The sequence below is a fragment of the Zootoca vivipara genome, chromosome 6 (genome assembly GCF_965207765.1).
Source record: "Zootoca vivipara chromosome 6, rZooViv2.hap1.1, whole genome shotgun sequence".
NCBI classification, from domain to species: Eukaryota; Metazoa; Chordata; class Lepidosauria; order Squamata; family Lacertidae; genus Zootoca; species Zootoca vivipara.
In genome coordinates, this window is record NC_142589.1 from 6,923,382 (window position 1) to 6,950,795 (window position 27,414).

Consider the following 27,414-nt stretch of genomic DNA (forward strand, 5'->3'; position numbering starts at 1 on the left):
TTCTTACTCTGTGGCTGTTATTCTTCTCTAATGGCTGTGGGTTTTTTTAATGGTTGCTGAATTGTTTGCCCAAATACCTCCTTAGGGTGTAAATGACTCAGTGTGCCATCAGCTGTGCCACACTGACTAGGCTGCAGCAGCCCACCTGTTTACCTGCCTGCCCTGGGTCTGCAAGCCATCATTTGAATTTCCCACGATGCCTCAGGGTGCTGCTATGCCCAAGGGGATTGTGGGATATTTAAAATGGAAGCTCACAGCCTCCCATTGTTGCCTGCAGGTTAAGTCCCACCAAGAAGGGGGATTTTTCCAAGGCTGTCTTCAGACGTGAAGCTGGCCCCAGAAATGAGGAAATAAAATTCAGAGACTGGCGCCATCTTGCCTTGCCAGAGTGGCCTCCTTGCCGGGTTGACTTCGTGGGTGCTGGTGCTGCCTCTGTTCATCTTCCGCCCTTTGTCTAGATCCTGTACCGGCCCTCGAGACGGCGCGGAGCCTTGAAGACCGGCGCCAGCAGCTGCACTGCCTTGGTCCTGAAAACCCACCTTTGAAGGAGCTGAACAGGCCGCGGAAGAAGAACTCGGAGCTCCTTTGTGCAAAAGGTACCAGGTCCAACAAGCCCCTTATGATTCAGCAAAGCCATTTGTACCCGAGCAGCAGGATAGGATGGCGTGAGGACAAGGGCCTGTGCAACAGCTGCAGATATGTGGGATGCAGGGGGAAAGCCATAGAACTTAGCCCCCTGGAATCCCAGCTCTCATTTAGTGGGGAAACAGCCAAGTTTCTAGTCCTTATGCTTGTGATTATATGCTTGAAAGTGCACAGCTGGGGGGGGGCTGATTGCCTTCAGTGTCCTAGTGTCTTTAGTTTTTCTTTTTATTGCCTTTATCAACTTTGGGCATGCAGGGTTCTGCTTCTACACACACACACACACACACACACACACACACACACACACACTTACTTATATGGTACAAATAGTAAACAATTTATTCCTACAAGAGGGCATATAACACTGGTTGCCAATTTCGACTACAACTCCCATCAGCCCCAGCTGAGAAGTCTCACTTAGAGGGCTGCCAATCTGACGGTTCTACAGCCTCTTTTTGCATGAGTATGGAGAGTTTCCGAATGGCCTGTTGTGTGCTTTCGTGTTGTGCATAAAGAACGCAGAGTTCTGCTGTTCTTGAGGCCCAAATTCTGTTTTTAATCTAACTTATTTTTTTTAGTGTGGCTTGCATGGCAGTCTGTGGCAGGTGGAAGCAAACTTCCCAGGGGGCATTAGGGGGCTAAATGCAAGCTTCTGTCCCCATCCTCAGGCCACAGGACTTTTTGCCTCCGTAAATTATGAACATTAATAGCCGGTGCTGCCGAGCAGCGGGAGAGGACGCTCCATCCCCGTCATTTGCACACGAAGCTTCAGGAAGCGCAGAGAGGATGTGCCCCCACTTGGGCCTGGCGTGAGCAGAGTCTTCTCTCGCTCTGCCCATCAGCCTTGCCTTGCTGAAGGAGGCCATTAGCAGAGAAAACCAAGCCAGGAAGCTGCCCACTTGGGCAAGAACCAGGGCTGCTCTCAGAACCCTATTGCCCCTGCCGGAACTCCAAATTGCAATTGATACCATAGCCTCTGAAGGCTTCTCCACCGCTTCCCAGCCTTCCCTATCGTGCTAATGGGTCTGGTTTTTACACCCCCAGAGCAACGGGAGGGGACACCTCCGGCCGGCCTGGCTACTTCGGAGGGGCCCAGGCTCGCCAGCATCAACAGCAAAGCACTCCTTGCGGAAAACTCGCTCCATAGAAATGAAGTCGAGAAGCAAAAGTACGTGAGTAGTTTTTTGATCTTGTTTTCTTGTGGCGGGGAGTGGGTGCTGACATCTGAAGAAAGTTTACTGCAATGCGCTCTGTGTGGGGCTCCCCTTGCCCTTGATCTGGAAGCTGCCATTGGTGCAGAACGCTGCAGCACAAATGCTGACAGGAGTGAGACCCCCAACAGCATATATACAAGGCCTGGGTTTTGCTAGTGTCCCAAGCCCTTAACAACTTGGGACAAGTTCCCTTGAGAGGTCACTCTACCCCATAAATGCCCGCTGAACCACTTTGGTTGGCAGGACTGGCCCTGCCACAGGTACCGCATACTACTTGTTCCACGTTTGTAAGAACTCGATATTTTAGTCTGGTAGCACCCAAACTTTGGAACTCCCTGCCTATTGATATCAGGCAGGCACCCTGGCTGTACCCTTTTTGGCCCCTGCTAAAGCCATATTTGTTTAGGCAAGCCTGCCCTAGATACGTGGGACGCAGGTGGTGCTGTGGTTTAAACCTAGGGCTAGGGCTTGCCAATCAGAAGGTTGGCGGTTCAAATCCCCGCGACGGGGTGAGCTCCTGTTGTTCGGTCCCAGCTCCTGCCCACCTAGCAGTTTGAAAGCACATCAAAAGTGCAAGTAGATAAATAGGGACCGCTCTGGCAGGAAGGTAAACAGTGTTTCCGTGCGCTGCTCTGGTTTGCCAGAAGTGGCTTAGTCATGCTGGCCACATGACCCGGAAGCTGTCTGCAGACAAAACGCCAGCTCCCTCGGCCTGTAAAGCGAGATGAGCGCCGCAACCCCAGAGTCGTCCATAACTGGACCTAATGGTCAGGGGGTACCTTTACCTTTACCCCAGATACGTAGAATGCTGACATGTGTTTTAATTTGGTTTTAGCTTATCACGTATTTTAATTATTTTTGAATGTTTAAATACATTTTTTTCTGATTATTTTATTGTTTTATTCTTTTTGCAAACTGCTTTGAAGTTTGTTTGTTTGTTTGTTTTTTACAATCAAGCCAAGCCTGGCATAGATTCTATGAAATAAATTGATCCTCTTCCACGGGATAGAGATCAAATGCACATTTCAGAATCAGGACTTGGGAGGAGAGTTGAGGAGAGGGATTCACAAACCTTGGCATGCTACTTCTTAACTTTTTGTAAAGAAAATAACCTTGCACACACATACCCTGTCCCTGCAAGTCCTCTGTGCATACCAGAGGGGCTTGGGAGGAGGGGAGGGGTCTCTTGCCACTCTATGTCAGTGTTTCTCAACCTTTTTTGGGCCAAGGCACACTTGTTCCATGAAAAAAATCACGAGGCACACCACCATTAAAAAAGATAAAAAAATTAACTCTGTGCCGCCCTATATTGACTATATAATTATGACTGTAAGAAACACTTGCCAATTGCTGTGTTGGTTGCAATCTCCTGTAATAAGGCTTCACAAGCCGCTGATTTCTCTGCCAGCACAATCCTTTGCTCAGCAAGTTTCAGGTTGAGCTCATCCAGCCAGCTTCTTTAAGTTTGTCTAAAACCACCCTCCCGTGGTGGTGGCTGTTGAGAGCTGCGGTCGCCCTGCGTCGTGACCCGGCCGGCTTCCTTTCCGGCGGTTTAGTGTTGACCATTGGCGGCCGCCAGGCACGTGACAATGCAAACCGCCCTTCTCGTCGCCGCACGTCGCGGCACACCAGCCAGCGTCTCGCGGCGCACTAGTGTGCCGCGGAACAGCGGTTGAGAAACGCTGCTCTATGTGATGCTTTTTGTAGAATGTGTAACGGTGGGGGGGGGGCCCTCCGGACGCTTATTCTGCCTCCCACAGAGCCACCACAGAGAAAGAGGCTGGTTGCCTCTCCAAGTTCCTCCCTCAGCAACCTGGCAAGAAGATTTTTGCAGCCCCCCCCCCACTCAGCCCATTGCATTTATTGGTAAAGCACTAGATTTTTCCTTATGCATTTTTGACACAAATGCTCCTCTTTGCTGGAATCAGTAACAAGGGGAGAAATTATTAGAAAAATCTGAAATCCATTCATGCAGGAATTTAAAACACACTCCAGCTGTAATCCACACAAAATGCGTGGTTTAAAAAAAAAAAAAAAAGCACCGAGCAGGCCAGGAACTTTTTCAGAAGGCTCTTTTTGCAAAAAAAAAATGCCCAGCTGTTCTTTCTAAAGTAATTGGGTTTCATTACTACTTGGGATGTAGAGAGTCCAGGATCTCCCTGTTCACATTTTTGTTGCTTTTTCAGGACTGATGTTTTACTTTCCGCAACACATTCCTGGCACAGCTAATAGTGGATTAGAGGCCGATTCATTCTCCTTCAGCTTGTTCTGCAATGCTGCCCAGAGGGTCTGTAGCACAGTGAAAGCAGGACAAAAATTAAGCAGAGCATTCATGTTTTAAAAAGTTTTGGGATTTCAGCAGGAAGTTTAGGCGCACAGTTCAGAAGGGAAGCAGCTTGGCTTCCCCAAAACTTTTGCAGGCTCAAAATGATAATGGGTTCACGTATAACTTCCCCAATAGCACCAAGAGCACAAACCATCACAAATGTGCAATAAAAGCAATGTCCGGGGGCCTCCTCACTCAGCCCGTCTCTTACCCCAGTTCAAACTTGCTGACTGGCTAGAGAGGTGGCAATTTTATTCCGGGCTGGGATTCAACTGCCTTATTAGCTCAGAAGGGGCCAGTTGACATCTGTCTCGTTTCAGGGGTCTGCAGGAAGCACAGATCACTTTGGCTGCTCGGCTGGGGGAAGCAGAAGAGAAGATCAAAGTGCTCCATTCAGGTAGCTCTTTCGTGATCAGAATGCTCCTGAGGCTTCCTAGCTTCGCGTATAACCCTCTGTGGATTCGTGCATCTGTGAGGCTCAGTGGGGAACCCAAACATACAAGCACCTTTCAGCTGACGGCAGTTTTCTTTTCCCAGCTGTAGGCTTTCTAAATGTCTCCTTTTGTTTCAAATGACTCCAGAGATTTCCTCTTGCCGCCCCTAATTTATTTGTTTATTATGACATTTATAAACACACACACCCCGCCGCCGTATTTACTCCATATATCTCAAGATGGCGTACATGGTATCCTCACAACAATCCTGTGAGGTAGGCTAGGCTGAGAGGTGACTGGCCCCAAGGCCACCCAGAGGCTGAGCCTGGCTTTGAAGCCTCATTTCCCATGTCCTGGTCTAATACTCTAAACTTCGGCCCTCCAGCTGTTATGGACTACAGTTCCCATCTCCCCCGACCACTGGTCCTGTTAGCTAGGGATCATGGGAGTTGTAGGCCAAAACATCTGGAGGGCTGCAGTTTGGGGATGCCTGCTCTAACCACTACCCCAGGTGCTTCTACCCAGGGCACAGTCCCACCTTTCTCTTCCCTTCCCTTCCGATCCTTCATTGGATCACCCACTGCTTCTAAACGGCCCTTTTACATAGTCCTACCCCCAATTAAAACAAAGGCCTTGTCCCTCCTTACAGGAGGAGGCATCAACCTGGGTCTCTGGGTTGCACCACTTCAGATTTCTCCAAACGAAACAAAGCAAATCCTCCTTGCTGCACATAGAAAGCTAGCTTGGAACCTTGGTAGCTAGCTTTCTAGGTGCAGGGAGGTATTTTATATGTAGGAACAGGTAGATCATATGCTGTCTTAAGTGGTACTATCTTGACAAAGGTTTATCATCTCAGTGGAACAAGACCTAAGCCTAAATCTACGTATATTCAGTAGCATGCATTTCTTCCCAACTTTTTGTTTCGCTGCATTCTCGTGCCTTGCCCGCCCTCTCCCAGGTGTCTTTATATATATATGTTTTCTACAGTAAGAGCAACAAATTACTCCCAAAGCAGCTTCCAGATGGGATTAATCAAAGTACAGATAAAAGTATAATGTGAAGAATTAAACATTTTTTAAAAAGCATTCAAAACAAGTGTATGTGGGAGCTTCTATCGCACTTGATAGAAAAGCTGCGGTCAGTGCAGAATGCTGCAGCACAATTGCTGACAGAAGCGAGGCCCTGTCAGAATATGAAATCTGAGCTCAGAGATCTGCACTAGTTGCCCATTTGCTACCAGGCCAAGTTCAAGGTGTTATTATGAGTATGTAGTTGGCGCTGTGGGTTAAACCACAGAGCCTAGGGCTTGCTGATCAGAAAGTCGGCAGTTCAAATCCCCGTGACGGGGTAAGCTCCCGTTGTTCGGTCCCAGATCCTGCCAACCTAGCAGTTCAAAAGCATGTCAAAGTGCAAGTAGATAAATAGGTACTGCTCCAAGCGTAAACGGCGTTTCCGTGTGCTGCTCTGGTTCGCCAGAAGCAGCTTTTCATGCTGGCCACATGACCTGGAAGCTGTACGCTGGCTTCCTCGGCCAATAAAGCGAGATGAGAGCTGCAACCCCAGAGTCGGTCACGACTGGACCTAATGGTTAGGGGTCCCTTTACCTTTAAAGCCCTTAACAACTTGGGACCGGTTTACCTGCGAGATCGTCTTACCCAACCTACTCCCACTCAACCACTTCAGTCTGCAGGATTAGCCATGTTCCCAGTGCCCCATTCTGCATTTCTAAGAACCCAAATGTTTTAGTCTGGCAGCACCTAGACTTTGGAACTCCCTGCCTATTGACACCAGGCAGGCTCCTTCGGTGTACTCCTTTTGGCCCCTGCTCAAAACATTTTGGTTTAGGAAAGCTGATTCAGGTTTGCAGAATGTTTTTACATGTATTTCAATCTGTTTGTTGCTGATTTTAATTATTACTTTTGAATGTTTTAAAATAGCTGTGCTTAACTGTTTTTTTTAATTTATTTACAATTTCCTTGCTTCTTCTTCTTCTTTTTTAAACCGCTTTCAGGTTTTTTCTTACAATCAAGCGGTATACAAATTTACGAAAATAAATACCGGTAAATAAAGTAGGTAGATGTTAAATGACAGCATTGTAAGCTCAAGACGGGGATCTTTCATTTTGCTGCTAATACTCTGCAAAGCACCACATGATGTTTGTTTGCCTTTTATTGATAGATAACGGGGCTGTGCTGCCCAGTTTAAATCAAGTGTGGTTGATGACTCACGGGAGTTTTAGGCTATAACATCAGCCAGTTAAACCTGCAACAAATTTCATATTGATGGGGCAGAGCTAAAGAAAAAAGCTGGCTGCAACTGATGGGAGTTGTAGTTCAAAACATTTGGGTGAGCACCAGGTTGGTGATGTCTGTCCTAGTATTTTGCTAAAAAATCTCCTTCCCTGTGATGCTCACCACATCCAAATTGCTTCTGCAGAGTAATATTCTTGAAAAAGGCTTCGGGTCATATCTCTCTCTTGCTGTCCAGAGCAAATATGATCTATCCGATTCCAATGAAAGGGTGTTTTTTTTACCCTCTGCTTCTGTTGTTGTTTTTTCCTCCCTTGCTTATCAGCACTGAAGGCAACCCAGACAGAGCTGGTCGACTTGCGGTGTAAATACGATGAAGAGGCAGCTTCAAAGTAAGTCCCTCTGCTTGTTCCACTCAGTAACATTTATTTAGTTGTTTATCTGCATTAATGCATTTCTCGGCCGCTTTTCCACCTAAAGAGGTCCAAAGTGGCTCAAAGCCACTGCTTTTAACATGCAAAATTGTAACACTCAAATGAAATGAATAAAACAGCAAACACAGGCAGCGGTGGCAGTGGCAGCTGCAAAATAATAATACAGAATCTAGCAAGAGAGCCAGGGCAATGGAGACCAAAAAGGCCAACAAAATCAGATAGACTTGTATCAGCTCGCCTTACTTTCTTTGTTAGCGGTCGACAGGTTGTTAAAACATGTTATAACAATTTACAAGTACACTTTGTAACATTGATAAAAAAATACACATTAATACAACTGAAAAGCACAGGATTAAAATAATGGAATAATAGAATTTTGGAAGGGGCCCAAAGGGTCGCCTACAATGCAGGAATCACAGACCATATCTCTCTATCAGGCTAATAAGGAGAGTTTTATTCAAAAACTTTGCCACCTGCTCTGTGCCTGCCTTAAAGGAACCCTGAAGCAAGGTAAAGGTAAAGGCAAAGGGACCCCTGACCATTAGGTCCAGTCGTGACCGACTCTGGGGTTGCGCGCTCATCTCGCATTATTGGCCGAGGGAGCCGGCGTACAGCTTCCAGGTCATGTGGCCAGCATGACAAAACCGCTTCTGGCAAACCAGAGCAGCACATGGAAACGCCATTTACCTTCCCGCTGTAGCGGTTCCTATTTATCTACTTGCATTTTGACGTGCTTTTGAACTGCTAGGTTGGCAGGAGCTGGGACCAAGCAACGGGAGCTCACCCCGTCACAGGGATTCGAACCGCCGACCTTCTGATCAGCAAGCCCTAGGCTCAGTGGTTTAACCACAGCGCCACCTGGGTCCCACCCTGAAGCAAAGTGATCATCAAAGACTTGGGGGATAAAAACTACAGTTAAAAAGGACATGTGTGATAGACACATTGTTCTGTTCATTGAGATTTTTCTGGTAACATTAAAACTTGTTGGACAGAAAACCTTCCTCCAGGGATGGCATGGCTGAGAAAGTCTGCAGTTAGTGTTGCAAACTTATTTTTTAACCGGTCTTTGCTCCTGCATCCATAATAACACCTCGTTCTGCTGTCATTAGCAGCTGACAGTGTGTGAGACCCTGCAGTTTAGCATCATACGCTGATTTCGGCACAGGGAATTGGCATGAGAGAGTGGGCCTGTTTCTGGTCAGTACCCTTGGTAACAATGGGGACAGTTCTTTACCCATCAAAAGGAGAGAGGCTGAGGAATCCAAATCATTGAATCATAGAATTGTAGAGTTGGAAGGGACTGGAATCTCAGCTAAATAACCCTTGGCAGCTGGCCCTCCGACCTCCGCTTAAAAACCTCCAAGGAAGGAGAGTCACCACCTTTCAAGGGAGACCACTCCTCTGTCTTCACCGTCAGAAAGTTCTTTCCAAGGTTTAGTCGGAATCTCATTTCTTGCCATTTGAATCCATTGGTCTGGCTGCTTCCCTCTGAAGCAGCAGAAAATACTGATCCTGTTCCCATAAGGTCCCTATTGCAGGTGAGGGAGGGGGTGAGATCCCTGAGAGGCCAACTTACCTTTCACAGAGCTTCACTAGACGCTCTTGTGTTTATTTTCCTTGGTCATGTGCCAGTTGGGGTTGGTTTTGTTTTGTCACACAAGGCAGGAGTGCCTTTTCCCAGCCTCCTTTTTCTGGCCAGCACCACCCTTGAAAGGCAGCCAGAAATGGGTGGTGTGTCGTCGTGGCCCCTCCCCACTCCTCTTCCAGCTGTTTTGAGCATTCTCCCGTTCAGATGCACCTCCCACATTTCTCGTTCTGATTATGCAACAGACTTGGAGCGCTTAGGTACTCCTATCGTGCCCAACCAGATGTTCTTTGATCATACCATGTGCGACTGTTTGCTTAGGGCGAGGTGGTAAAAAAAACGTTGCCTTTGATCAAGATTTTAGCTGCTACATGTTGAATGAGGAAGGATGAGGTGGGGGCAGAATTTGACATCCACAACCCTTTTGTGTGGGGTTGGGGGAGGAGAGAGAGGCTCCATCCTTTCAGAGATTCTGCAGCAAATTCTCTTCTCAACCTTACTATGTAGCATTAACAAAATGTACTTGAGGCTGTAAGAGAGGACCAGTTGGAGGCTATGGAGTGAGTTTTGTCACCAGAGCCGTCCAGCACTTTGTAAGCTGCTTTTTAAAACAACCAAGGAGGTGTGTAAATTTTATGAAATAAATAAAATGAAGGTGGCAGCATCAATCAGGGAAGCCGTATTGCCACTGCAGAACATGTGCACTGTACATTTACACATCACACACAAACACACTCAAGACGTAATGTTTAGAGCATGGAGTGTGTTCTGTGATATATTTATCTTCCTTGCAAGCAAAACCCCAGCTACCTTTTTCTCTTCTTTTTGCCATCCCATGGTGAAACGTAGGCGGGGCTACCAGAGCCTTGACGATAATATTGGCTCAGATCCAGATCCAGCCCTCCTGCTGGCCTTTCCCTGCATCCATAAGCACCCCAGGTTTCAGTGTAAAGTAAAGCAATTTCCCGTCCAAGCTCTGCACTTGTCCCTACATGTTATATAACTGATTGCCTTTGCTTTGCTACTGCAGGACAGATGAAGTCGCCATGATTATGACAAACCTGGAAAAAGCCAACCAGGTAACCATGGGGAGAGATGAGGGAAGGGCTTTGGGGTTTGCTGGGAAGCGCAAGGGGCCCCCTGCGATTGCTGTCCTTGGCAGGCGCACTAACCGCCGCCTCTCTTTCCTTGCAGAGAGCCGAGGCTGCCCAGAGGGAGGTGGAGAGCCTGCGGGAGCAGCTTGCATCTGTAAACAGCTCTCTTCACCTGGCTTGCTGCTCTCCCCAAGGATCCAGCGGGGTGAGGACAAGGAGGAGACCTGTCACGAGGCCTATGGTCAGCCTTCCCCAACCTTGCACCCTTTTGAAGTTTGGGACTACAACTTCCATCATGCTGGCTGCGCATGATGGGAGTTGTAATCCAAGACCACTTTTTTGGGGGGGGGATACAGACTTGCCTAAGTGAATTGACCTAGTTTTGTTACCCCAAATCCCTTGATAAATATTTGAGAGATTCTCCAAATTGAGAGTTTGCAGTCTTGAACCAGCAACATCAGCAGCACAAGGCTTGGGGCTTTGCCTAGTGAGTGAGTAGGGATTTTGTGTGCCCAGGCCCCAGAGGCATGCAACATTGGCCCCTGCAGTTGGCAGGAAGTGTAGAGCCTCTCGATTAGTCAGTCCTCCGGGAAACTGGCCTCCTGCCCCTGAAAGGGCAACAAAGCATGCCCAATGAACTTCAATCACCAGTGGAAGCCCCCCAGCACAAGGACCCTCCTCCAAGCAGCAATGGCTCCATGAGGACCCCAATTTGCCTCTCTATTTGCATTGGCTTAATGAGGCTGAACTTCGGAGGCCCTCTCCAAAGTTTGGGGTGCTTCAGTCCTCCATCTTTGTTCAAAATGGCTTCCAAATGTAGATGAGAACTGGCCTCCTCAGCTCAGGGACCATCCAGCCAAATTGTTGTTGTTGTTTAGTCGTTTAGTCGTGTCCGACTCTTCGTGACCCCATGGACCAGAGCACGCCAGGCACTCCTGTCTTCTACTGCCTCCTGCAGTTTGGTCAACCTCATGTTCGTAGCTTCGAGAACACTGTCCAACCATCTCGTCCTCTGTCGTCCCCTTCTCCTAGTGCCCTCAATCTTTCCCAACATCAGGGTCTTTTCCAAGGATTCTTCTCTTCTCATGAGGTGGCCAAAGTATTGGAGCCTCAGCTTCAGGATCTGTCCTTCCAGTGAGCACTCAGGGCTGATTTCCTTCAGAATGGATAGGTTTGATCTTCTTGCAGTCCATGGGAGTCTCTAGAGTCTCCTCCAGCACCATAATTCAAAAGCATGAATTCTTCAGCGATCAGCCTTCTTCATGGTCCAGCTCTCACTTCCATACATCACTACTGGGAAAACCATAGCTTTAATGATACGGACCTTTGTCGGCAAGGTGATCTCTCTGCTTTTTAAGATGCTGTCTAGGTTTGTCATTGCTTTTCTCCCAAGAAGCAGGCGTCTTTTAATTTCGTGACTGCTGTCACCATCTGCAGTGATCAAGGAGCCCAAGAAAGTAAAATCTCTCACTGCCTCCATTTCTTCCCCTTCTATTTGCCAGGAGGTGATGGGACCAGTGGCCATGATCTTGGTTTGTTTGATGTTGAGATTCGGACAATATTTTTTCGCTATTCCAGCCAAATTAGGCAATGATATCTCAAGAGATGTTTGAACCCACAGAGGACAGACTGACAAATGCTTTCCAAAAACTATAGCAGATACAAACACACACTCTCTCTCTCTCTCACCTGTCTCCCAAAACAGTTTTTGTGTATCACTTCCCACTGCTAGCATGCGGCCCTTGAGAGACTTCCAAATTCCCCCCCCCAAAAAAAAATCCTGCTGTAATTTTGTTGGTGGGGGGCACCCACCAAGAAGTTGCTTTTTTAAAAAAGAAAAGAAAAAAACTAAAGAGCTCCGTGGGGTTTGGGTTTTCCCTGTGAACCTCCTCGTCTTTTGCAGGACAAAGTGAATTACTCCCTGTGCCCAGGGCCCCGGCTGGAGGCAGCGCTGGCCTCCAAGGACCGGGAGATCCTCCGTCTTCTCAAGGAGATCCAGCATTTGCAAAACTCCCTGCAGGAGCTCGAAGAGTCTTCGGCCAACCAGATTGCAGACCTGGAGCGACAGGTGGCAGCCAAGAATGATGCAATAGAGGTTCGTGATGCAGAAGGGAGAATTGAGCTCAAGGCCTCCCCTATAGACTCTTGTTGATTGAGACCCACCCCACCCTTCACAACTCACCCCATCTGCATAAAGGTTGCCTTTTTTAAGAATCAGAAGGGTTTTGTTCACTTATTTGAATCTGACCTCATTATTCATTGATGAAGTTAATCTAGAATCATTAGCTGTATCCATTAAACAGTTTTTTTAAACTATTCCTATAAGTCGCTTTGGGTTGCTTGCATGAGAAAAGCGACTGAAAATATAACAAATGGTAGCAATAATATACTCAGAGTAGACCCGTCGAAATTAGTGCACATGACTAACATAGGTCCCCTGATTTCAATGGGTATGCGCCGAGTATGAATTCAAGTGGACCTAACCCAAGGTTCGTAACGAGATATACAGTGGTGCCTCGCTTAACAAATACCCTGCTTAACGAAATTTCCACTTAACAAAATGATTTTTCGAGCGGAGGTTGCCTTGCTAGACGAATTCGTTTTACGAAAAATTTGTCTAGCGAATCGCGGTTTCCCATAGGAATGCATTGAAATTCAATTAATGCGTTCCTATGGGCAAAAAAAAATAAAAAAAAATTCAATGCATTCCTATGGGATTCGCTAGACGAATTTTTCGTTATAAGAAAAGACCCATGGAACGAATTTAATTCGTCTAGCGAGGCACCACTGTGTATGTATATATTTCACATAATGCGTACATAAAAATGTATGGCTGTCATCGCACAGCCATCACGGGAGAATTTGTCCTGCTGCATCACAACCCTGGATTTGTATGCAGAAAAAAATCAGAGACCAAGGAAAGCGAGCTTAGTAGTTGCATGGGGTGCAAAGGGGAAGTTTTGGGGGTTCATGTGGGGGGAATAGGGGGAGGGTTGGTGAGTGGAGCAAACGGGCACAGACACTTGTATGTGTGATTGAGTGTGTGCCTGCACCATTACACGTACAGTGGTACCTCGGTTTTCGAACGTCTCCATTGATGAACATTTCAGTTTACGAACACCGTGAACCCGGAAGTAGATGCTTCTGTTTTCGAACATGCCACAGCGGCTTCCGCTGAATGCAAAATCCTGGAGCCTAGCTGTCGGCTGTTGAGTTTTTGGTTTTTGAACATTTCAGAACTCAAACGGTCTTTCGGAACAGATTACATTTGAAAATCGAGGTATTTGAGCTCCAGTTCAGTTGAGGATAAGGTTGTGGGGGTGAAGATCTAAATTACGTCTTGAGCATGGCTAATAATGTGCTCGACTTCAGACTGGCCTAAGATATTGTGCTGCCTGAGGCAAAGGAAGAGACGTCATCTCCCTCTTCCATGTGCAGAAACCAACTAAACTAGCAGTTTGATGTTATTTCAACATTGCTCGCTCCAGTCCCTGAGTCTCTGCCGCTTGAGGTGGCTGGCACACTCTGCCTAGCGGCCTAATCCCTGGCTGGATCACCCAAGCTAGCTTTAGGCTGCAAACACCCTTCGTTTATATATTTTTTTGTTTTAGAAGTTGGAAGAAAAGCTGCGAGCCCAGTCCGATTATGAGGAAATCAAGACGGAACTGAGGTAGGGTCCCCGTTTCTGGGCCTCCGTTGGGTGCTGTGTTGGGTCAAATGCTCAGGCTACCAGGAGATGAGATTCACAATAAGGCAGTTTTCTCCTTTCACTTTTGCAGGGCTCTGTGGCACTGCTCTTTTCACCCCTGGATGTTTTGTCCTGGGGCAGTTGGGTTACTGAGCTTTTCTCAGCCCTGTCCCCTAGAGCAGGCAATGACTTGACACATCCAGCCTGAGAGTTTTGGGGTGCCGCAGCGTATTGGTGGAGGTTGCAAGCAGACACAGCCCCAAGCAAGGATGTCAACAGCATGAAGTGTGTCCTCTTGATGTAGGCTGCCCTTGTCATGGCAGGACTGGTTGCGGGTTCCGCAGCCCCAGCTCTCATCGCTTATAAGGCTTTTTCCGGCATTCAGAAGCAGAAGGGAGAGAGGGAGTGCATAATCAAAGTTACAAAACACAGGAGCAGTACAGGAGTGTATTTTCCAAAAAAAGAAGAAGGCAGATCACGTAGAAAATGAAAGCAGCTGTAAATACATCACGAAAGCCAAATGTCATGCTTTGGTTGGGAGCAGGAGTTTTGCATGCCTGAATTTGACACATAAGAAATGAAATCTTACCAAACAGCGTAGAAATGCTCCAGGTCTTCCTTACCCTTAAAAAGGTAAAGGGGCCCCTGACCATCAGGTCCAGTCGTGTCCAACTCTGGGGTTGCGGCGCTCATCTCGCTCTATAGGCCAAGGGAGCCAGCGTTTGTCCGCAGACAGCTTCCGGGTCATGCGGCCAGCATGACAAAGCTGCTTCTGGCGAACCAGAGCAGCGCACGGAAACGCCGTTTACCTTCCCGCCGGAGCGGTCCCTATTTATCTACTTGCACTTTGATGTGCTTTCGAACTGCTAGGTGGGCAGGAGCTGGGACCGAACAACGGGAGCTCACCCTGTTGCAGGGATTCGAACCGCCGACCTTCTGATCAGCAAGCCCTAGACTCTGTGGTTTAACCCACAGCGCCACCTGGGTCCCTGTCCTTACCCTTAGAGACCCATAATTTGTGAGTTGGTTTCTCTGCAAACAGCCAGAGTCCACATCTTTGTGTACCACAATAAGAGGTTAAAATCCTGTAGTGTCTTCTATTTGTGGGCCAAAGAAGTTATCTCTACAGCCAGCATCTACCTAAGAAAGTCCTTGGATCAGGAAGTTGCTGTTTGGCCATCTGACAAGCTCAAAAGGGGCAAGTTGGGGTGGGAGTGGGCTGTACAGCTCCTATGTTTTGTAACTTTAGTTATGCTTCTTTTGTACTTTTCTATTTTACATTAATAAAAATCTTTATTAAAAAAAATAATTGGAAGGGGGGAAAAGAAAACCTGGGGTTGTTTCATGCACTTTCTCTCTCTCCCTCTGTGCACCCACCAACAACATACTGCTGCGTTGATATAAATAAGCAGGCGGTGCAATTTGCAAGAGATGTCCTTGAGATTGTTTGAGAGCTGAACACAGACTGTCTCGCACCCCAGGCGAGTATCATAAACAGCAGCAGGTGGTGTTTGGGGGTGGCTCCACACTCCTGACACCAGCAGCGCCTACCTGGAGGGCAGCATGGTGGTGGAGAGGCAGGGGGCACACAGCCCCGCCAGCTGGATCCCTATGCCTGTATATCTGTGCAGCTGCTCGACCTTGCAAGCAGCCCTTTTCTCACCTGGGTGCTGTGCATAGGAGTCACTGTGAATCTAGTGTTGAGGCTGCTAATGGCCTGCTAATGATGCCTCTCTCTGTACCCCAAATTCCATGGCCTTGGTTCAGATGTTTGCATGAACCCAGGATGGGGGAGCTTGTGGCCCTCCAGATGTGACTGGCCATCACTTCTGCTGAGATAGGGGAGGGAAGCAGGGCCACTCTGCAGGCGCTGCTGTGAGACCAGCAACTTTTAGCACCTCCTCTCCTTGAGCTTTTCCACCGCAGCTGGCCCGTAAAATAATTCTGTACCTGAGTTTCTTTATTTCCTCCTCTCTCCCCATCCATTTTCCTATTATGTCATGGACTTTTAGACTGTAAGCTTGAGGGCGGAGGCTGTTATGGGGTTTTGATGAACGCATTTGATTAACAAAAAAATAAAATAGACTCCTGTTGCGCCCCTAGCCAGCATGAACAATGGACAGGGGGCATGGAGGGCTGATAGGTTCCCTGTGCTGAACACAAAACATGCCGCCCTTTTGAGATTTGAGCCTTGGGGTTTTCAAGCTCCACAGCTCACTCTTTGCTGTTATATGTGCTGGATTGGGCTGTAGTCCAAAACATCTGTAGAGCACCAGGTTGGGGAAGACCTAGAAGCCAATCTTTGCACTGTGGAACAGGAGCCTGAGATCCGCTTGCAAGCTGTCCAGGAAACCCATCACTTATACAACCCCCCTTTTTATTTTGCAGCATTTTGAAAGCGATGAAGCTGGCCTCCTCTAACTGCAGCCTTTCCCAGGCAAGTGCACACTGCATGAAGCATGGTGTCGTGGTTATGCTGGACTTGGGAGACCAAGGTTCAGATCTCCCTGCTCAGCTATGAATATCAGCTTGGGGCCCAGTCACTGGCTCTTAGCCTAACCTACCTCACAGGGCTGCAGTGAGGATCAAATGGGGAAGGGGAAGACCAGCCAGTTTGTAGTTGTTTGAGAGTGTCCTGGAAATACAGTAATGGCATGAATCAGTGGGAAGAAGCGCTCAAACATTTGCAAACTCTCTGACCGCATGAGAAGCATTTTCCATCCCTAGAGTCAAGGACACTTTCCAGCCACAGGAATGCACACGGCAGAGAGTTAAGCCTTTATTGACAAAGATAACACAATCACTTCTGCAGTGATTCAAAGTGCTGGTTTTGACCTATAAAGCCTTTAAAGGACCACAATACCCCAAGGACCGCCACTTTCCACATGAACCTACCTGAGATCACCTTCTGAGGCCCTCCTCAAGAGGTCCGGAGGGTGGCAACACGAGAACAGGGCCTTCTCTGCAGTGGCTCCCCGTCTGTGGAATGCTCTCCCCAGGGAGGTTCTCCTGGCGCCTTCATTATACACCTTTAGGCGCCAGGCAAAAACGTTCCTTTTTAACCAGGCCTTTGGTTGATTTGATTGGCATCCTATGCCCTTTTAAAATGTGGGTTTTTTTGGAGGGGGGGGTTGCGTTCTTGTTCTTGTTTTTATTTTGAGTATGCATTTTGGGTTTTTATATTTTGATGTTATTCTGTGAACTGCCCTGAGACCCGCGGGTATAGGGTGGTATATTAATAATAATCATAATCATAATAATACAGCTATGGATACCTGTGGGTACCTATGCACACCAGTCTAGTGTCTAGGCAGCTATTCCCAGGTCTGCACCCTATTGAGCAGTTGCAGCAATTGGGGACTGCTCCCCCTACACCAATTTATGTACCTTCCTATGCACATAAACCTGGAGACTATGGCTGTGTGGTTACCTGCCATTGCTCTTCCCGCTTCAATTCTCTCCTGGTTCCGGGAGACAGTGGTGCTGGCGAGGGTGGGGGAAGCACCCAGCCCTTCACCGGTCTGGCCTGCCTCTTCCACCAGCTCTGAAGCTTCCTCTGCCTCTAATTCCCACAGATCCCCACAACCCACTGCTCCCCTCTCCCAAATCAGACTTCAGCCCCTGCCCCTTACTCATCAGCATCCTGCCAGTCCTGACGCCTTGCTTCCCTGCCCCAACTTAACCTCCCTCAATTCAATTCAAATTATTTATTTATTTTTAGAGCATATCAAAACCCAGCGATGTTTTGCTTCTGGGAAAGGAATCCTTCTACCCGTCGCAGAAGTTCCTTTTGGAAAAACCAGGCCTCGTACCCAGTACTGGTAGGTTGGGGTGCATGAAAATGCATTTCTACAGAGGTTCCCTGATGAGTTTTCATGGGGTGGAGGACGTCTTGCTTGCAGAGGGGCCCTTGAATGCACTACCCCAGTGCAAGGCAGGAGGTTAAGTGTTGCAACACCACAGAGAACTCCTAACAAGCAGATTGCGCCATGGAGGGTTGGGAGCAAATGACATTGGGGGCCTTTAAGGCTGAGCTGGGGGACCAGCAGCCTTCCAAGTGTTGCTGGACGCCAACTCCTGGCTGGTGGTCAGGGATGGTGAGTCCAGCAACATCTGTGGGGGGAGGCATAGGTTCTCCACCCCTGCTTTAGAGTAAGCTATAGTTGGTGTGTGTATCTCTCCCTTCCTCTTTGGTCTCTAGAGGAGGATCCCTCAGAGGATGAGTCGGTGAAGGACTCCATGGGCACAGGCCAATCCTACCTTTCCCCTCAGCACCTCTCGCACCCGCTCCGGGAAGATTCAACCTCCCCGTCCCTCATCCAGCCGCTGCTGGGCCCCTCCATGGCTCAGGAGGTACCAAGGACTTTCACGCTCTCGCCTTTTCCTGCTGAGCGGATCCCACTGGACTCCCTCTTGCCGAAACAGATGGGGCCTCCTGCGTACAAGAACGAGGCTGGTGGCATGGCAGTCTTCCCTTCCGCTTTCTACTCCGCCAAAGCAGCGGCGTTGCCGGGCAACCCCAGCCAAGCCACCCCGGCCAGCGAGGCGAGCCCGCCCAGTGACCAGTCGGAAGGCAGCAGTTCGGGTTCAGCCGATGAGGAGCAGCTGGACACGGCCGAAATTGCCTTCCAGGTGAAGGAGCAGCTCCTCAAGCACAACATTGGCCAGCGGGTCTTTGGGCATTATGTCCTCGGCCTCTCTCAGGGCTCCGTCAGTGAGATCCTGGCCAGGCCAAAGCCTTGGCGTAAGCTCACGGTCAAGGGGAAGGAGCCGTTCATCAAGATGAAGCAGTTCCTCTCCGACGAGCAGAATGTCTTGGCCCTGAGGACGATCCAAGTCCGCCAGAGAGGTAAGTAGGCTAGGCAGGGGACTGGCAGGTGGACACGGTTTCCGTGGGTTTCTCTGGGCCTGGAGGAAGCAGGGAGGGTCGCTTCTGGCATAACTATCCAGGCCTTGTGAGGAACAGGCCCCTGAGGCAGAGGAACAAATGGTGCTGCTCTTCACATGTCAAGGCGCATAGTGCCAGGTTGGCGCCTGAGGCAGAAAGCCACATCAGGGTCTCTCCCTGGGAGTGAAAGTACAATTATAGATTAGAAAACACTTTGCTTTCCCTTTCACGCTCACCCAAACCCCACCACCTAAGGCAGGTGCCTCACTCTTCCTAATGGTAGGGCCAGCTTTGCGATTCACAACAAGAGACCACAAGTCCCTTCAGACCCACAGAACAGATGCATTCTCCACCCCAATGGTTATTTTTATGTTGTGATCAATTACATTTTCCCTTTTATCTCAGAATGGCTTAATTTGGCTTTGAGGCAGGGGTGCGGCAACTCTGCCCTTCCATGTGTCGTTATACTCCCAAATTCCATCAGCCCAATAGTCAAGGGTGATGGTGTTTCTGGGAGGGCCAAAATTTCTGTGTCCAATCTGAGAACAATAATAGCGTGCCTTTTCCAAAGTGTAGTTTTAAGCCAAAGCAAATTTATACAGGTTGAATCTGTTAATCCAGGTGTGGAGTACCACTGCCTCTTGGCAGTTCCCCTTCTGGGCTGGTCCACATTGCTCTTGTTTCAGCCCCTTGCCATCCATCCTCCTCCTCCCCCCCCCCCCACAAGCCATGGCCTCGCAAAGGCAGAGCCCAACAGCTGGGTTCCTGGTCTCTTTCCCGTCATGGCAAGCAACTAATGGCAGGAGACGTTTCCTTCCTTCCTTCCAGCTCCTAAAAATAGCTGAGCACTGGCACCGGTAAGTACTTCCCTGACGTTAACACGAGCTGAGCTGGTACAAAACACGAGGCAAGTGGCAGGCCTCAAATGTTGTGCTTCTTTGATCAGGCAGCATCACGCCGAGGATTAGGACGCCAGAGACTGGCTCTGATGATGCCATCAAGAACATCCTAGAACAAGCAAAGAAGGAGATTGAGTCACAGAAAGGAGGTAAGGGCTGTGTTGTTGTTGTTTAGTCGTTTAGTCATGTCCGACTCTTCGTGACCCCATGGACCATAGCACGCCAGGCACTCCTGTCTTCCACTGCCTCCCGCAGTTTGGTCAAACTCATGTTGGTAGCTTTGAGAACACTGTCCAACCATCTTGTCCTCTGTCGTCCCCTTCTCCTAGTGCCCTCCATCTTTCCCAACATCAGGGTCTTTTCCAAGGATTCTTCTCTTCTCATGAGGTGGCCAAAGTATTGGAGCCTCAGCTTCACGATCTGTCCTTCCAGTGAGCCCTCAGGGCGGATTTCCTTCAGAATGGATAGGTTTGATCTTCTTGCAGTCCATGGGACTCTCAAGAGTCTCCTCCAGCACCATAATTCAAAAGCATCAATTCTTCGGCGATCAGCCTTCTTTATGGTCCAGCTCTCACTTCCATACATCACTACTGGGAAAACCATAGCTTGAACTATACGGACCTTTGTCGGCAAGGTGATGTCTCTGCTTTTTAAGATGCTGTCTAGGTTTGTCATTGCTTTTCTCCCGAGAAGCAGGCGTCTTTTAATTTCGTGACTGCTGTCACCATCTGCAGTGATCATGGAGCCCAAGAAAGTAAAATCTCTCACTGTGAGGAACCACCAAAGTTGCCCTCGGTGGCATCTTAATATTTTGCAGGTTTAGAGTTTGTCCAAGAATTCAAGAGGGTCTTTTGCCCGGCAGCTGGAAGGAAGAGTGAGCTGCAAATCAACCCCTCCGCAATGGGACAGCATCCAGTATCTATCCAGGAAGGTTTTCCTCCCCTGTAGTCCTGTATTATACAATATAATGCTACTGAATACTATTTGCATCATCGTAGTATAAGCACCTTTCCCTTGTGTGCGAGAGACGGAGGAGGGCTGGGAATGTATATTTTAAGTAGGTGTTTGCCATCTGCAGCTTTAAAAAAAATGATTTTCTACAAAATAAATAAATCTGCCCCATTATTCAGGAGCACATTTCTATTTTTTTATATAATGATTTTTATTGATTTTACAACAGAAAAAAACAACACAATATGAAAATAACAATAAACACAATAAGACAACATTAAAAAGACAAATACAAAAATCCAAATGCAAAATCCTTTTCTTTTAACATTGTATGGGGGGGGGGACTTCCTCGAGTTCCCTCCATGTGTGGTTCATTACTCCTTTATCTTTAGCAATTTCCAATTCATTATTTAAAACTCCTTATAATTTAAGGTCTCTCATACATCAATTTACTTCACATAATTCCCAAACCCGCAGTTTCTATAAACTTCTAAATCTAATCTCAATATACAATTTTACCATATTTTTTTAAAATAAATTTTGAAATCTTTCCAATCTTCTTCTGTCGCTTCTTCTCCCCGGTCGCGAATTCTCCCAGTCATCTCAGCCAGTTCCATGTCAGGAGCACTTTTCTAGTTGATTAAAAGCTTTTGTCCATTTATTAATCAATTAATTGCTTCAAAGTTGCAGCTTTCTACTTTTTATTTATTTGCACAGTTATTTCCCCTTTCCTTCTACTGCTCAAGGCAGTAGTGCACAATGGGGAGAAGCGTATGGGAGCTCCCAGGCAATCTTTTCTTCAGGAGGCACCGACCAGGCCCAGGCCTACTTAAGTAAAAGGGAGGAAAGTTCAAGCATGGTGTTACAGGCACTTGTGTGTGTGTGTGTGTGTGATTGTGTGTGTGTGTACATTTATGTCATAAAACATACTTCATAAAATTTATACACCACTTAATTGTAAAATATGGTTTGCATATTCCATATATTAAAAATTCCTTCAGTAGCACCTTAAAGACCAACTAAGTTTTTATTTTGGTATGAGCTTTCGTGTGCATGCACACTTCCTCAGATACACTTGAAACAGAAGTCAGTCCCTTATACAGAGGGTGGGGGTGGGAATGGGCTGATGGGCTGATGGGAGTGGTAAACCTGTAGATGGCTGTTAATGACTGCAATTGGTCCGGGGGGGGGAGCAAGGGCTGAGGTGCTAAAGAAAGCTTGATCATGCATAATGAGATAAGAATCCAATGTCTTTGTTCATCCCAGGTGGCTCCATGGTTTTAAGCTTGGTAATGAGTTCCAATTCAGCATCTTCTCTTTCCAGTCTGTTCCTGAAATTTTTCTGTAATAAAACAGCTGCTTTGAGATCTTGTATAGAATGTCCTGGGAGACTGAAGTGTTCTCCTACTGGTTTCTCTGTCTTGTGGTTCCTGATGTCAGATTTATGTCTATTTATCCTTTGGTGTAGGGTTTGGCCTGTTTGTCCATATATTCTATATATGTTACATACAGAATGAAATAAATGCAACATTAAAGTAAGGTAAATTTAATGGCATTTGAATATTATATTATATTATTATATTATATTATATTATATTATATTATATTATATTATTATTTTTTAATGACTGAAGCTGTGATCAGCCTTTTATTGGGATGCCTGCATTAAAATTTGATCAGGTAGCCCAGGGGCTAGGGAGGAGGGACCCCCGTATAAAAGTCCTTTAAGGTGTCTCCATTGAGCTCCAGTGGCCTCCCTCTTTCTACCCTCCTCACCTGTGCTCCTTCCTTCCTCAGGGGACACCAAGAGCTCTGCGGTGCCCCAGGTGATTGCCAACGGCACCTGTGCCAGCAACTCTGAAGATGCCATCAAGAGCATACTGGAGCAGGCCCGCCGGGAGATGCAGGCCCAGCAGCAGGCCTTGCTCGAGATAGAAGCGGGGGGCGCCGGCAGGCCTGTCGCCACCCCCCCTGTGGAGCGCTCAACCCTGGCGACGGTCAGCCAGAACATCGTCCAGGCTTACATCAAGCAGGAGGAGGGCATGCTGGGCCCAAACGCCAGTGGCAGCACAATGCAGAACCCCCTGACCGTGCTCTCCCCTGCGGCCTTTGTGCAGAGCATCATCCGGAAGGTCAAGTCCGAAATCGGGGACGCCGGCTCCTATTTTGACCAACACTGGGCTTCCGAAAGGAGCTTGCTGAGCCGTCCGTACACCTCCATCTCGCCTTCCTTGTCCTCCTCGTCCAGCTACTCCAGCATGGCCAACGGGCGGGCATGGCAACGGGGCGAGCCTAGCGATGCCGTCCCGAACGAGGAAGACCTCGCGACCTCTGAGGATGAGCCCCACAGGGTGATAGAGGTCAAGTCGGAAGTGGCCGGCTCAGAAGCCCAGGGCGCCGGGCGCCTGTCCTACTACCCATCCTACGTGCCAAGGACTCTCAAACCCACCGTCCCGCCCTTGACGCCCGAGCAGTATGAGTTGTACATGTACAGGGAAGTGGACACCTTGGAGCTGACGCGGCAGGTCAAGGAGAAGCTGGCCAAGAACGGGATCTGCCAGCGCATCTTCGGGGAAAAGGTACCCCAGCGATAAACATTCAGCCCGTAAAGAGGCTTGTGGCCATGCTTGGCTCAAGAGAGGGTGAAAGGAGAGTGCAAAGTAGAATGCTTTTTATTCTCCTGTGCATTTGGGCAGCGCTATATAGGCCGAGTTTGGGTCGTTTATTTTTGGTGTTCATGCTTACAAGAGTGGGGTGGTTGCCTCATGCGGCTGGGCGATTTTTGTGGGTGGGAAAACAAGAGTAGGCAATGCCAGACACACAGCATGTATGTAGCCTGGCGCTTGGAGAGCTGCTTCACATAGCAGGAATTTATATTTGTTTTGTTTATATGGGTTATTATTTTTATTAGGGTCTCCTTGCAGCCACTTCTTGCAGACTTCTTCCGTGTGAAGCGATCCATGAGCTGATTTGAATTGAATCCACCCTGTAAAATTTGGAAGTTGTAGTCCTGTAAAGGGGGTAGAAGTCTTTTAAACAGAGAGATATAACCCCCCTCAGTGCCCAAGGTTCTTTGACGTAAGCCTAAACAACAGAAGTGGTTTATAAGTGATTTAAGTTTATTCTGCATGTGCCCTACGCAAGAGGCAGGAAGTGCCTGTTACGAATGAACAGGAAATCAAAATGAAATAATCATATCAACGGCATGATTATCTTCTCAGTTAGCTGTTTCCCTTCTACTTTGATGTGTAGACCTGCCTTAGCCCATCCCCTGCCTCCATGAGTTTCCCAGGTTGCAACTCTTTCCCTCACAAATGATCTTTGATACAGTTTTCTCTGTATATCACCAGCCTCAGATTCCCTCAGAGTTTTAGCAGAGCCACCTTCCCTTATAAACTTTTTTTTAAAAAGAATTTGGTGGCCTTCTCCAGAGTCATAATGACATTATCTCCCAATTCCCTCAGTGTTTGAGCTGAGCCCTTGCCCCCACATGAAATACTTTTTTTTTTACATTTATTTTGTGGCCCCAATGTTCCCAACATGGGGCACATGCCCCACAGGGGAGCAATTTGATTTTTAAGGGGGGCAATTCAAGAATGAGTTATTAACAGTGAATTTTCTTGCATTTCTTAAGGTACTAGGGGCCTCATATACAATATATAAATCACAGAAAAAGCTTCCATTAAAATTAATATATATATTTGTGCATTTCAGTTCTCTTTGTTTTGAAACTTTTTTTTGCTATTTTTTAATAACACTTCATATTATTTATTTATTTTAACAATTTCTTAGTGATTTCTTCCTCAGTACTTCAACTGTCCTTTCGTTCTTTTATTTTTCTCTTTCATGGATGCCATGTTCTTTGGAAGCTTGTTTAGACCACGTTAATGGCCTTTTTAGGCATAGCTGCCAAGTTTTCCCTTTTCTCGCGAGGAAGCCTATTCAGCATAATGGAAAATCCCTTAAAAAAAGGGATAACTTGGCAGCTATGTTTTTAGGCTTCCTCCACGTGAATAGGAGTTCCTCTTTTGAATAATAAGAATTATATGTCACGGGGGTGGGGGTGGGGAGGCATCAGGATTTTAGAGATGCTTAGGTGAGGCACAGCCAAAAAAAGGTTGGGAACCACTGCTCCAGCCCCAAGCACGTTCTCGGAGCTTTAGGTGAGCCTTCCCTCAGTCAGAATCACATCCTGCCCCATTTCCCTCAGTGTTTGAGCTGAGCCCTCACCCCCTCATGAAATCCCGTTTTTTTGTGTGGAGGGGGGTGGCCGAGCCTGCTTTCCCTGGCAAGAGTCTGCTGTGGTGGTTTTTAATGGCGGGGCTTGGACATGGGCCAAGGCCTCCTCTATCCTCCTCTTCCTCATCTCCTGTCTGTTTCAGGTGCTGGGTCTGTCTCAAGGGAGCGTGAGCGACATGCTGTCTAGGCCCAAGCCCTGGAGCAAGCTGACCCAAAAAGGCCGGGAGCCCTTCATACGGATGCAGCTGTGGCTCACGGACCAGCTGGGCCAAGGCATGAGCCAGCAGGCCAACCCACCACACGGTAGGTGGGCCTCCATCATGGGGCAGCCCCATCCTCGGGGCAAAGCCTGGCGTTCAGATCTCAAGGCAGGCCAAACCCCCACTGGAAATACAGTCATACCTCGGTTTAAGTATGCTTCGGTTTGAGTACTTTCAGTTTAAGTACTCCGTGGATCCGGAAGTGTTTGCTTCTGGGTTCCGCCTTGCACGCATGTGCAGAAGCGATCTACTCGGTTCACGCACGCGCAGAAGCGCTCTATTGGCGCTTCGCGCACGCGCGCTATCGCCATTCAGATTAAGTACTTTTCGGGGAGCGAATGGCACCCTGGAACCAATTAAGTACTTAACCTGAGGTACCACTAAAATCTATTCCTCTTCTCATTATTACGGTATAAAATTTAAAGCACGCCATTTTCCCTGACTCTAGGCAGCTTACGGACAAAAATAAGAACAGCTTAAATATAGAATACACACCATAGCTGCCAAGTACCCCGTTTTCCCCGGGAAATCCCAGTTTTTACTTACCTTTTCCCAGTGGTCCCCCGTATCACCTCGTCTCCCGTTTTTCTCCGTTATTTTCTCCTGCCGGCGGCCATTTTTTTCCTTTCTGATTTGCCCTTCTACGGGCACCAGAAATGGGCGCGGCCGGCTTCAAAAGTTGCATCTACGCATGTCCGGAAGTGCATAGACGCGGCTTCCGGTGTCGGCGGCCATTTTGGTGCCCATAGATGGGCGGAGCGACACCGGAAGTTACATCAACCCAACTTCCGGTGTCACACGGCTGCCGGTCCCGGATTCTGCAGTCCGGGACTTGGAAGGTAAGTACACACACACATATCTCTTCAAAACCTCAGGAAAAGCAATGGCTGTTCGAGATCATTGACTACAATGTGCCACGTCAGAGCAAAGGTGGAAATGCCACTCTTTTCTCTTTTTTGGTCACAATTTTTATTAAGGTTTTCTTTTTTTTCTTTTTCAAATGCTTTATTGAACTTAAAAGAAAGTAACATAGAATCAAAAACAAAATTGTTCATAGATAACACAAAATTATAAAAAAATTGTTACACTTTGTCACCATCTTCTTAAGGCTTCGACAACTTCCCGTCAACTCCATATTTCTTTGAATGTTCATTTACTTAATGCACTACTTATCTCAGTTATTGTTGTTAATTATCAAGAAAATTGTACTTTCCTACACATATCCATTGTATCGCAGAAGTTATTCGAAGGTTGCTACAGACGTTCTACTACTACAATAATCTTTAAGGTAATTTTTGTACATTTCTCAATAAACATTAAGATTTTCCAGTATTGCAACGCAGTATGAAAGAGGAAAACCGTTACAAAATAAGACAAGAGAAACAGACAGGCAGAGGTCAGAGAATTAAGTACGTATGTCTGAGGCTACTGACTCATCTGGAAAATATATATAATACTGAATAGGAATGAGAGGATTGAAAATGTGAAGGAGGGAGTCAGAAAGTCCAGTAAGGAAGTCTTATGAGCTTCCAGACGTCCCATGAGGAACTGATTTAGGTGATCGTCATTGGCATACAGAACCAAGTCCCACCAAACTGCCACAAAAGAGTCTGGTTTGGTTTTTCCAGATAAAAATCTCACATGGCAGGTAACCTTTTTCTTGTTAGGCAACTCCCTGTTAGTAGATTTTTCTTTATTCCACAAAAGGTCCCACCTTACTCTGCACAGCACTTGGAAGCTACTCTGATATCAAACCACTGTTTCTTTCCCTGAGGCTTTGAGATATATTATTTCCAAGTGCAGGGGGTGGGGGAAGCCTGCTTGGAGAACTGGAGAAGACTGGGGGCTCAGGCTCCCAGGCCATCCCGCCAGCACCCCCCTTGCACAGTCACCCTGTTTCAATATCCTGTCACCTCATTCTGAGGCATGCAGGTGTCAGGTAAGATCCCGAGGGAAATGAAAACTGGTCTTTTAGTTTTGTTTTTCAGCTTAACATTTGTATGGTGCATTAACAGCGCCCATTTTCTATACTTCAGTAAATCCTTATGGCAGTGAATCCTCCAGTGCAGTGGTTCCCAACAGGTGGTCCGGGGACCCCCAGGGGTCCACGAGCTATGCCAGAGGGGTCCGCAAGATGCTATTAGAATAAAAAATATATTAAATATATTTCGTATGATAACAGATTTTTTGTTTTGGCCGCTTCCTGCATGAGCAGAGTCTAGCGCAAAACTAGAATTAGATAGAGGCAGTAGTTCTGCTGTATGCCGTTAGGTGGCGCTTTACAAACACTACTGTTTTGCAAAGAGGCAGCGCGCGCATTCTACTGACGCTTTGCGCACGTCGGCTTCATTTGTGCGCTACTGCACAGGTACCCTGTCTTCTCCTCCTCCCTGGCGCGCACTGCCTCTTTGCAAAACAGTAGTGTTTGTAAACAAAGCGTTGTTTTTCGCGGAAGCTACAGTTCGTGTAGTTAAAAATGGACCGTTGGTTAAAAAGTGGTTCATCTCA

General features: G+C 47.5%; 1 protein-coding gene across 10 annotated transcripts in view; it reads left to right on the forward strand.

The window, feature by feature from the left end:
* CUX2 (cut like homeobox 2) overlaps window positions 1-27,414 on the forward strand; it is a 233,176-nt gene that overhangs the window by 189,839 nt on the left and 15,923 nt on the right. For 8 of the 10 annotated variants that reach the window (XM_088670898.1, XM_060276354.2, XM_088670891.1 and 5 more), the window contains 14 exons: window positions 459-596; window positions 1,690-1,813; window positions 4,506-4,582; window positions 7,194-7,260; window positions 9,918-9,966; window positions 10,082-10,222; window positions 11,885-12,076; window positions 13,593-13,651; window positions 16,058-16,106; window positions 17,391-17,490; window positions 17,871-18,518; window positions 19,504-19,605; window positions 22,205-22,986; window positions 24,790-24,949. In XM_088670898.1, the coding sequence (XP_088527024.1) occupies window positions 459-596; window positions 1,690-1,813; window positions 4,506-4,582; window positions 7,194-7,260; window positions 9,918-9,966; window positions 10,082-10,222; window positions 11,885-12,076; window positions 13,593-13,651; window positions 16,058-16,106; window positions 17,391-17,490; window positions 17,871-18,518; window positions 19,504-19,605; window positions 22,205-22,986; window positions 24,790-24,949 (2,688 nt within the window). Of the gene's footprint in view, window positions 1-458; window positions 597-1,689; window positions 1,818-4,505; window positions 4,583-7,193; window positions 7,261-9,917; window positions 9,967-10,081; window positions 10,223-11,884; window positions 12,077-13,592; window positions 13,652-16,057; window positions 16,107-17,390; window positions 17,491-17,870; window positions 18,519-19,503; window positions 19,606-22,204; window positions 22,987-24,789; window positions 24,950-27,414 lie in introns of all 10 variants that reach the window. The other 2 variants (XM_088670899.1, XM_088670894.1) reach the window with 2 other exon arrangements.